Here is a 12,060-nt window from a genome sequence, read left to right on the forward strand (position 1 = left end):
TTTGAAAGATTCATATTTCACAAGAATATGGAGTGTGTTTGTAGTAAGTGATGCCGCCGCCAGGAGGAGTGTTGGAGCTGTCTAACCAGAGTTTCCGATCTGTGAACTCAATCCTGGGGATTGGGTGACTTCAGACAAATTCACATCCCCGTAATAAACTGGAGAGTAGAAAGAGCAGACACAACGTGCGAAACGCGGGCCAAGAGTCATCTTTGGAGAAATTCGATAAGCTGCGTACGTGGAAGCAAAGCTGAGTTACCTGATGCACGTATTTTGTGACAGTGAAACTCTTACAGCTGCAGAGTGCTGCCTCCTGATTAATGATTTTGTTGCCGTTGTATTTATAACAAATAGCCTGGGGCAGATAACACAATAGCTTCTCTGTTCTAACAGACGTAGGACTGACCATTTATTTTCACACACTACCAATGCTATTGATTTAACCTGACAAAGGCACATGATCGGAATCCGGTATTATTTTCTTACCGCGCTTATTTATTAGCAGATGGGTTTCTGACCATTAATTCATCATTGAGACATGGACAGTTCTGGGCAAATCGTGAGGAGGGGAGGGGGGTGGAATGTGCAATTATTTTCAATATAATGAATCGGCTTGTGCAAGAAACTGTTGAAAATTAAGACGAAGCTGTAATGATTGTCGAAGATGTGATGTTGCAGCCGCCAGTACCTCAGTGGTGTCAAGCCCAGCATTGCCGTCATCTCTCTGACTTGCCCCGGGCTTTGCCAAGCGCAGATATTGGTGGAGAGGAGCTGGAGGCGGGAAGGGCGGGGACACTGGCAACTTATCAGCTGTTGAAAAGGGGTTTAAGGGGTGGGGTTTTCGTCTGTTCCGCCCCCTTTTCATGGGGTGAATCCCCACCCACTGCTTGAAGCCGCTCCCCCCCCCCCTGGGCTGGGAGTTCCGCCTCTCCTGCCGGCCTCCAAAACAACACCGAGTCGCCAGACTCTCAATGAAGCGGCGGCGCTTGTCTGGCAGTGTCCGCTTTCTGTGTTCATCAGCACCGCTCATTCAGCCGCCCGCCTCGGGTTTCTCTCTGGATCCCGGTTGCTCGCTTATCTCATTCCGGCAGGGGAGGGGCGCACACACACAAATACCAAACAAAAAAAGCCCCATCCTGGAGAGGCAAACCCTTGTTTTGTATTCGGCTGCTCTTGTCCGGACCATGTTTGCAGAGTGCTGACCGTGTTGAGTGAGTGTGTGCAGGCTGCAGCGGCTACTTTGTTCCAGCTCTTCAAACCACATCTTTCAAAGTACATCTTCAGTGGGGAATTTTATTTTGACGGAGTAGGGGAGGGGGGAGGGGGGTGGGGGGAAGAGAGAGGATGCTTTGACTGGATGCTGCTGCCTCGGGAATCTCCAGCTGCTCTTGTTCTGCTCCCAATAAGTGAATATAGATAATTTAAAACATCGATCACACACGCGCGCACACACATCACCGGCAGCACCAACAACGCACCTGGGGCGACTTGGGTTCCCGGCACCGACTTTTTGCTGGTTTCTGCTGCCAGTTGCATACAGATTGCGGACTTAACCTCGTTTTGTGGAACAAGCCCAGAACTTTCGGCCGATCCCATCCCCTGCTGCCAGTGAGCTGGGGGATTTTGTAATTGGCTCTTCATTTCGCCGGTCACTGCCTCACATTTTGTGTTCAAATGTATCAATAATTCTTTCAAGTCCTTGCGGTGTTTTGGAGGGTTTTTACACGTTTGCCGGTATTGCATCCTCATTTCTTGTTCCAATCTTGGACTTTCGCGTTCTCCGATTCCAGACTTTGATCTTGTCTGAAGACAGTGAATGAGAGGGGTCTTCTGAAGCTGTAAGTTTGGAGCGAGAGAGAGAGAGAACGAGGTCCTCTCATCCCCTCCGCAGCAATGATCATTGTGGAGATGGTTGTCGTCTTCGTGGTGCTGTGGATGTGTGTTTACTCGCAGGAGCCCAGCAAAGTGGTAGCCGACCGGTACGCCGTCTACTGGAACAACAGCAACCCGAGGTAAGGCGCGCCTGGAGCCGGCTTCCCTTCCCGGCCCGGCTCGACTGGGCACGGAGGCGGGGATGGAGCTGCAGGTTTACCACAAAGGAGATATCAGTAATGGGAATTGTATAATCCTACAGGTCTGGATCACCCTGACACTATTTCATGGTCACACTACAAAAAAGCAAAGATTTGGGGGGCGGGGGAGCTCTTGGGCTGTTAAAACAGTCCGACTGGACTTTCCCTTGTAAATTATGAGGTAGGCGAGAGGGCATTTTCAGGTGAACTGCGCACATCACTCTGGTGATATTTGAAGTGGGTTAGTGTTTGGAATTGTAATGAAACGCCGGCTCCATTTAAAAGTTACTGTTCAGACAGCCTGCCACTTGGGCTGGTTGTTTGAGGTGCCGCTGTCGGTTCTCAGCCCTCCAGTTTGGGCGTTTTTACTCCTACGTCCATTGAGCTTTTTTTATCTCGACAAGAAGTTCATCATTGAGTTTTTAACTGGAAAACAAGCCCATGTCCCGATGAGTTGAAAGATGTTTTCCCGGGATGGGTTGAGGCGGCGGCGGGGCCCAGAGCCTCTGCCAGCCGCTGCTGAGGTAGAGGAGGAACCGAGTCAATTCATCAAAGTCGGCGAGGCTGCAGCTTCCTCCACGAGGCTGCTTTTAATTTTTGTGGCGAAGTCGGTTTTATTATTGAAAATTCAAATGGTGTAAAAGGAAGCGGCTGCACGTTAAAATTAACTTCGCGCCGGAATATCCGTTCCCCAGATGAGAGTTTTTTTAAAAAAACTAGATGGAGATTAAATTTGGAATTTTGCAACGAACACAAATGTTTAATTGCATAATTAGGGTGAATAAAGTCGTGGACTCTCGGGCAGGTTGCTGGAAGCGGGAGAAAGGCGCTAAAGTTTTGAGCGAAACTTGACGACTGCTTCAGCCCTGAGTCTGTGGCCGGACCCGGCTCACATCCGAACAAGACCAGGTCAGGATGCAAAGGAAAGACAGCTTAGTGTTGTTTTATTCAAAGTTTCACCACGCTTTGTACAGTTCCAATTATTGCAGCGTTGAACACTCCCATATGTTGTTCGATAAAGTTTGCTTTGCCTTACATTTTCTGGAACATTGCCGCACACTCACCAGTCCTGTCTGCCGCGCTGTTTTTCCCTTTACCGAAGCCAAAAATATAAAACAATTTTTTTTACACGAGGAACAACATCTGGGTTTGGATTAGCAGCTGCGCTTTATGCAAGCGCCCCTCATCACTTTACCGCCCTGTTATTAATGTTTCATTGATCTGTAGAGGCCGAAAGTTTAATTAGAAATTTAAACTAGAAATGCAAATCGATTTGTTAGAAAATTGATAAACAAATCAAGGATTAAATACTAAAAAAGTTCTACATGTTTCTTTGAGAGAGACTTAAATTGCAAATGTTCCCATATCAGGAATGACCTCACCACATTGAGAGCCTGGTGCTGTGCCGCAAAATGCTTTAGAACAGCATTAGGAACCCAGCCGCCAATTATCACTATAAATTTATTTGATTTTGAGTTTTGTCACCAATTTTTTTCCAGCGATTTGTATGACTCATTGTGAATATTGATTAAAATATTCAAATATCCAAATTTGGTATTAAATTATTGAATTTTCAAAGGTGAAATTATTTTGCAGATCAGTCCATACTTCACAATAGTATACATAGACTTTTCTTATGGAAAGTCTTTTTGCTACAACTAAAAGAAAAGTCTTTTTGCTACAACTAAAAGAAAAGTCTTTTTGCTACAACTAAAAGAAAAGTCTTTTTGCTACAACTAAAAGACATGTATGAATTCCATTTAAATCCGGTTTAAATGATTCTCCCCGAGTTCATTCAATCCTTTTGGAAACACTTCAGGGGTTCAGAGTGAGTACAATAAAAAGGTTGTTTTATTGTTTCATTCTAAATTGCACATTGCAATTTAAACCCACAATTAGTGGTTTGGGTTGGTGCTGTTGAATGAACCTTCCCTTAGCCTTTCTGCATGTATCTGTCATTATGTTGCTCCCTCTCTGTTGCTCCCATTGTGTATGCATGCCCTCTGTGTGATTTTATATCTCTGTAAAATTATTTTTCCCTGCTGTTCTCATGTTTATATATCTTTGTATTTTGTGTGTCACTTTCTTGCTGTTTTCCTTCTTTCTCCCTGTCTCCATGGATCAGTCAGTTGCTTCCTCCTTTCTTTGTAGGTATTTCTCACTGTGTCACCTCTCTGTCTTTCTCTTTGACTACATTTGTATGTATTTCATCTGCTTTTTAGTCTTTTTTGTCTCTTCTGTATTCTCCATTGCATGTTCTCTCTTTCTTGGTGCCATTCTTTATGTACTTGTGTGCCTGTCATTCCTGTGTGTATCCTACTTTGTATGTTCTCTGCTTTGCAATGTTCTCCCTTGCCTTATGTATATCCTTTCTTTCTAGCACAGAGGTGATGTCCCAGTTTGAGCTGAGATGAACAAATGGATTTGGGTCACAGGGCATGTTTTTTTATGCATTTACTACACTGTCAGGCAAAAACCTGCTTCTAGATTACAAATTGGATTTTAAGCTATTGGGAGAATTTCCTCACCTGGGTTTGTATGATTGAAGATGCAGTATCTGCTTTGTGGGCCTAAATATGATGAATTGAGAGTAAAAAAAAATAAATTCAGCCAAATTTTGTTACATTTACTAGATATTTGATATGTTCATAGGCTTCAGCAATAAGTTTTATCAAAGAAAATGGTATCCGCAGTGACAAAATATGTTACCATCTTTTGAGTTATAGTTACCTTGTGGCATTTCAAGTAATTGTATAAAGTAACCAGTGAGATTCTGTTTAAAGCTGTTTTATATAGAAATAAATCATATGCAATATTACACTTTGCTGATATCAAACCCATCTCTGCTTGTTCCAGTCTTGCCAATTGTGAGCAACAGCAAAGCGGGCAAAGCACTTTTCATTCGGGGTTCAAATTCTCTGAATTGCTGGGTTAATACAGTAGCTTACCCTCTCCTCTGGAAAACTGGCTCAGCACAATATTCCCTGTTACAGAAAGGGTGCAAAACAGCCATGGAATTCATGATCTATAAAATTGTATGTTGCAAATCCAAATATCATCCGTGTGGCAGAATAAACATTATTACGTTGTAGTGCATTCTGACACTTTCCTGTAGATACCCCGACATGTCCCCAATGGCAGAAAGTGGCTGCATAATCTTAACAGTAGTCACTGACCTCGTAATGGCTGTAAGTCGTCTATATCCAGCTGAGCAAAAGTTATGGATAAACCACAATGTGACCTTTTTTGAAAAAAAATGATTAAGCAACTTTTCTCTGAGAAATATAAGCTTAAGGTTTTTAGCTGTATGGATAATATCTATTATTGTTGTAGATTTTAAGTTTTGATACCTGGACAAAAAGGCAAAAATTTTTATTGCATTTAATAATGCAGTTCAGACAGGATGAATTTGTCAACAAAGCTGCTTTAAAAATAAGAGCTCACAAGCTCTTGGTGACTGAAGACATTTTTTGAATGCAGTAATCTTCACCCATTAGTAAAAACAAATCTATTTTGCTACTTGATATCTTTGTCTATTCCACTTTCATATTTCTATGTCTATTCCACTTTCGTATTTCTATAGCCGGACCTTTAAAAAATATTAATTGAAAATGAAAGCATTGATAAGCAAGGAAACAGAGTACACATTGCAGTTCTGTAGGTTTAAATCAGCCCATGCCTGAAGCATTAATACTAATTAAGAGTCAGTGGTTGTCAGCATTTTATTTGCAAGGGAAAGTTTTGAGTTTACTATTTACTTTCTCTCAGCACTCGGGTGGGGGTGGTGGGCGGTGAGGGAAACTGCTGCTGCTCATAAATGTGTCCAGGTTTTGGTTGTAAAATTCAACAGAAAGGGGTTTTGCAGTTCATTATATAGTGCTTAGTGAAAGTTAATAGCATCACTGCATCCAGTGACTGTTACAGCAGGAAACCCTGCTCTTTCAATGTGGTCCCTTTGTGTGAGCTTGAGAGAAACCAGGACCCATAAGGGTTTCACAGATTGCAGCCTCATGAGGGAAGGTACTGACAGGCAACTTATTAGAGGTTAATTATCCCACACTCTTTATAAAAAAAAAAAGGGAAAAGTTCTTCCCATTCATAACTGCAAATACCTTAATGAAGGGGTTGCATTCCGACCCGCCCAGATGCTATATTTCCTGTTGGTGAGGTGCAGCTAAAGATGAGTCGTCTTCTATCCTGTTGTTATGAATCTGGTAATCTAACAATACCATGCTGTGCAAAGTAAGTGAATGAATGCAATTAGTTCTTCAGGAGTCCTGTGCTCACTGTGTGAGAGATGAGAGAGAAAATTAGGAGAGAAGAAAGGGAAATGAAGTGATTCATTGACAGACAAATATGAACATACAGGTATAGTCCTGCACACAGGACATAAATCTGATTTAAGGTACAAATCCTTGCACCAGAAACTTGGGCAAGATATAAGCTATGGCGTCTCTTATTTAAAATAAGGCAAGCTGCTAAATTTTTCTGGTTTTTATTAACTAATAGCTGCACATGTGCATCGAACAGTTATTAACTTTAAAGCTAAAATATTGGGTATAATTTCTTCCATAGTGACACCAAAATAAACAAAATACCATTATATATGATCGTTTTCCTAGATTTTGCATGTTGCAATGTAGCTGTTATGCTTTTAAACATAGCTTTACAAATAACAAAATGCCAACGATTTCAGTTTGTCATCATATGCAATATGAAACAGTGCTAACCATAGACAAGGTCTGTGGTTAACTCTCACTTTGTGTCTCTGCAAGTAACGTTTCACTTACTTTGCATCAAGAAAATAACACCAGTAAGAGTCCAGGTGATGAAAACGTGAAGTTTAGTGAAGAAAAAAATCCCTTTGCCTCATGCTTGTTCTCTATATGCAAACACTTTCCACTAATGTGATTGAGCAAATATTTCTGCAATCTCTTGATTTCTTGAACTAATTTCCTGTTCTGCACAGCGCAGTACAATGTCTGGAGTGACCCCCTGAAGAAGGATTACAGCTCTGTCTTGCTGTTGTACAAAGATTAAATGTAAAATAGTCAAAATCAAGCCTTTCCCAATGTTTCCTAAAAATGCCTTTTAAACTTGGTTAAGCACAAAGCTTTCAGTTTTTGTCTAATTCCAGAATTAATTACTTTGCCCAATTTACAATCCGCTTTACCTGAACTTTTGGCACTAGTGGAGCTTTTAAGATACTTTACAGCTTTTGTGTTTTTTCCCCTCATTAGCTTTGTTAATACTGGTTGCAATTACCAGTGAAACAATTATTGTTCAATGCAGACGCAATAAAAGGAACTTAAACTTATTCACGTCAGTAGAAAGTTGCTTTACTTAAAATAAAGTAATGCACTAGAGCGAGGAAAAAAATCTCTCCCCAGTAACAGCTCTCCCCCTTTACACCACAGTCAACTTGTGCAGTAGATTTTGATGATGCCAGGCTACTTTCCCAAGCTTCTGATATGCATGCATCCAACTGCTAGATAACCCAAATAAATATTGCAATCTAAATAGGACCCAGGCAGGTCCACAGAAATAGGAGTGCGAAATGGCATTGTAAATGACATGTATTCTATTACGCTGTATCCTTTTCTTTCAAAACTGCTGTCATGACCCACAACCCCCCCCCACCCCCACACACGCCCCTTAAAAAGTACTGTTGGCCCTTCTGTCCTTGCGAACTCTGTCTCCAACCTCCCTTTTCTCTTCAAAGTCAATGAACACATTGCCTCCCAAATTTTTGCCCAAGTTTCCTGCAACCACCTATCAGAATTGCTCCAATTCCAATTCTACCCCTCCTACAGTACTGAAATGGTCCTTAGCAAAGTCATAAGTAACATTTTCTGTGACTGGTGGTGATGCATTATCCTTCCTCACCACTCCTTGTTTCTGTAACCTCCTACAGGATTAAAGTCCACTCCTCAAATTCACATCTCTCCCAGTCTGACCTCTTGTGCTTCCCTCCTCACTTTACTACAGCTTTGACTGCCATGTCTTCAACTGCCTGAGCCCTATGTTTTGCAGTTCCCCCCCTAAACTTCGGCATCTTTCCATAACACTATCCACCCAACCCTCCTTAATACCATCCTCTTTGACCAAGCTTTTAGGCACCCTCTCCTGATATCTTGGTGTCCATTTTTCCCTTGTGCTTCTATGAAGTGCATTAGGACATGTTTCTATGCTACAGGCACTAAAAATGTAAGGTGGTGGCATTGTTGAGTGTGGCTCAGTGAAAAAACATGAATATTTTTCCTGCCCATTCTCTGTTTTTAAAATGATTGTGGCAGTCTGTCTTTCCTTTGTACCCATCATGACCTGTCAGCACCACAGAGTAATTAAATACTTGTCAGTGGAGCATTTTCCATTATATTTAAAACAGCAAAGACAGGGTCCTGCTTTGAGCAATGACTATCAGGGGAACAATGAAAACTAATTACACACATGGCTGTCACTATTGTTAAACTTGTCATTTGGGGAAAAACATGACAAAGTATGTGTTTTACTGATGACTGTTTATGGCAAGGAGGCCAGCTTTAAAAGAAGTATTATTGCTTTTTTTCAGGTCTCCAAGCTTCCTCCCAAAGATATATTTAATAACTGCAACATCCCCACCCTGCACCCCAGCCTAGCCTTCAATCTGCATTCCCCTTTTTACTCTGCTTGATGTTCATAGGGTTTAGCTGAAAAATGCTGTGGATTACTCCAGAGGATAATTGGGAATTCATTAGTTGAAATAAATCTGGTTCACACAAGAACTGACCCTACACTTTGGCATAATGAATAGGGAGCATGCAGAACAACTGATGCTAACCTCACATGTTGGTGAAGTAACTAAGATAAAACTTGGCATAAAGGTAGTGGTCCCACACAAGAACAACTTGCTATTAATCAAAACCTCAGTGTGTGTGCACATTTCCTGACCTGTCAGGTTTGATTTTGAATTGGCTACAGGCAATTCAAGCACTCTTGCTTTAGTTATCATATATTTACAAAATGTACATGATTGCACCCTGAGAAGTAAGATTTTTATTGTATATTTCAAGGTACTTTATTGAAAAACTGATAGTTCTGCCCAATTTTAATGTTATATATAATTTGCAGCAAGATGCGTTATACCCGACTAGCCCACTGTGGTCTTTGTACAAAGTATTTTAAATAGAGCCTCTTTTCTTTCAATTATTTGTGGGTATATTTCATTTTATGGAACTTCAGAATCCTTTAACTCACGGACATTGCATCTGCTGTTTCTATGCAAACAGGTGCCTCTTCATACATTGCCCAGAACAGCACAATAAGAGTGCTGTGTGTTGTTAAGGAGAATGGCGATTGCAAAAAGTTCATCAGCTTAGCTCCACATCTCCATGGGTCAAGTCCCAGAGGAGACCAGAGGGTTTCTTTTTGATAACATGGGGAAAGACAATGAAAGGAATGGCATGGAGTGAAAAGTGAGGGGGAGGGGTGGGGAGAGAGAAAGGAGGGTTAAGGTATTTAAATTAAAATTGAGAAAACACTTAAACTTCACTCGCATAGGGCTTCATTTTTAAAAATTGAAAATTTTAATCTTATAAATGATTTTAAAAAGCTGTGATTTATATGAAATGAAGGAGCTGATGTCACTGCTTTCAACGACTGCATTTTTACATCACAGTCTCCGAGTAGTTGCACAGAATGACCTTTGAGGTGCACTCGTGTTCAGAGCTGGCTGAGGTAACTGTGAGTGACTACTTTCAAAATGGATGCTGCTGGAGAGACTTGTATAGCTTCAGAGAACAGAAGGATGAAACATTGAAGACTCCCTTTGCACTGGTTGGAATTTACTCTTGATAAGCTTATGAGCAGCTTAGCAGCTGCCTTGTATGTGTGGTTGAAAGCAATATCCCTCTAAACCAATAAATAATCACTCTAATTAAGTGTGAGAGAATAGCTAGGTGAGGATTAACATGATTACTGAAAGGAAGATTGTTGCTCCTCTCACGTTTAAAACAGTACAGATGATCTCCTTGAAAACTGTCTCTTGTAAGATTATATTTGTTAATTTACAGTGTGTTAACCTGAATGCACACACCTGTGAGTTTCTCGAATAGCTCTCAAATTGCAATAACAGAAATTGTTCCAAGGCTTATATTGTATTTTGTAACTTGGAAATGAAATATCACTCTCAGCTGGTAGTAAACTGTGGGCGACTTCTATTCCCTTGATGAAATGATGAGCAAGGACCAGGAAGTTGGAATTGAACATACCAAAGGAGCAAGCTGCAATTTTCAGTTATTGAGAGGTTTTGTTAGAGCCTTTCAGTGGTCAACAACTATTATAAGACGACTGAGGATACATTAGTGTCAGCTGTGGCTCAGTTGGTAACATTTTTGCCCCTGAGTTAGGAGGTTATTGGTTCAAGCCCTGCTTCAGGACGTAAATTATCAGACTGCTTATCTGACATCCAGTACCTGATGAGCAAAAATTTCCTCCAGTTGAATATTGGGAAGACTGAAGCCATTGTTTTCGGTCCCTACTCCAAACGCCGTTTGCCAGCTACCACTCCATCCAGCTCACTGGCAGCAGCTTGAGATTAAAATCGCAATGTTAGCATCCTGGCCCCTGGCATGAGCTTCTGACACTTTTGCACTGTCACTAGGACTGCCTATTTCCACCTCCATAACATTGCCTGACTTTGCCCGTGTCTCAGCTTATTTGCTGCTGAAATCCTCATTATGCCTTTCATTACTTCCAGAGTACTTCTGACTGGTATCCCATGTTATTCTCTCTAAATTTGAGGTCATCCATAACTCTGCACTAATCCTGTTCACCTATCATCCCTGTGCTACATTGGCTCCCGGTCAAGAAATGTCTTGATTTTAAAGTTCTCAACCTTGTTTTTAAATCCCTCCATGGCCTTGTCCCTCCTTATTTCTAATCTCCTCCAATCCCACAACTATCCGGGATAACTGCGTTCACCTAGTTCTGGCTTATTGCGCATCCCCGATTTTTAATCACTGCACTATTGGAAGCTGTGCCTTCAGTTGCCTGGGCCCTAAGCTGTGGAATTACCTTGCTAAATGTCTCTGCCTCACTATCTTGCCTTCCTCTTTAAAACCACTCCTCAAGACCCACCTCTTTGACCAAACTTTTTGTCATCTGACCTGATGACACCTTGTGTGGCTTGGTTTTATAATGCACCTTGGGATGGCGTATTACATTAAAGGTGCGATTATAACTATAAGTAATGTTGTTGAGTACCACAATCTAGACTGACATTCCAGTGCTAAGGAAGTGCTACACTGCCAGAGGTGCTGTTTTTTGGATGAGTCGTTAAATTGAAGCCCTGTCTGCCCCCTCAGGTGGACGTAAAAGATCCCATGGTAGTATTTCTAAGACGACGAGAGAAGTTATCCTTAGTGTCCTGGCCAATATTTATTCTTAAACTGAATTCCCAAAAACAGATTACCTGATCATAGTTATCACATTGCTGTGTGCACAAATTGTCTGGTGTGTTTGGTACACTACAACAGTGACTACACTCATTTTTGCTGGAGATGGCTGATAGTGTAGGCTATGTTCTTTATCGATGCCAATACTCTCAAAGGATCTAATGTTGACCAAAGGGTAGTGTGTGAAAACTTACCCTCAAGTTTATTATGCAAGCTGCATTCCCTTTTTAAGTAAGGGGTCTGTGATCGTCTGATGGCATTTTGATGGTGCATAAATGCATTGTATAGGACATTTGAGCTAATATTCTACTCTAGTATACCTGTGCTGGTTGTGAGGATCTTGGAAGGGAAAAGATAAAATGTGAGGAGGAAACAGTTGAAAAGTCTTATCATAATCTGGGCACAGCATCACACTTCCTGCAGACAACATACCTGTTCATATTTAGTGAAGCTGTCACAACGGATTTTGAGAGCATTGCAAAAGTTTGTTCAGGTATCTGAAGGTAAAACTGACTTGTAAAATATACATGGCTCCTTTTGCAATCACTGGCAGC

At 41.4% G+C, this 12,060-nt stretch overlaps 1 protein-coding gene across 2 annotated transcripts in view; it reads left to right on the forward strand.

Annotated features, from left to right (window-relative positions):
* The first annotated feature begins 1,343 nt into the window (after positions 1-1,343).
* Positions 1,344-12,060, forward strand: part of efna5b (ephrin-A5b) — a 215,051-nt gene continuing 204,334 nt past the window's right edge. For both annotated transcript variants that reach the window (XM_041186560.1, XM_041186561.1), the window contains exon 1: positions 1,344-2,012. In XM_041186560.1, coding sequence (XP_041042494.1) covers positions 1,894-2,012 — 119 coding nt within the window. In that variant the 5' untranslated portion in view covers positions 1,344-1,893. The remainder of the gene's footprint in view (positions 2,013-12,060) is intronic.

This window comes from Carcharodon carcharias, chromosome 4 (genome assembly GCF_017639515.1).
Source record: "Carcharodon carcharias isolate sCarCar2 chromosome 4, sCarCar2.pri, whole genome shotgun sequence".
Classification (NCBI taxonomy): Eukaryota; Metazoa; Chordata; class Chondrichthyes; order Lamniformes; family Lamnidae; genus Carcharodon; species Carcharodon carcharias.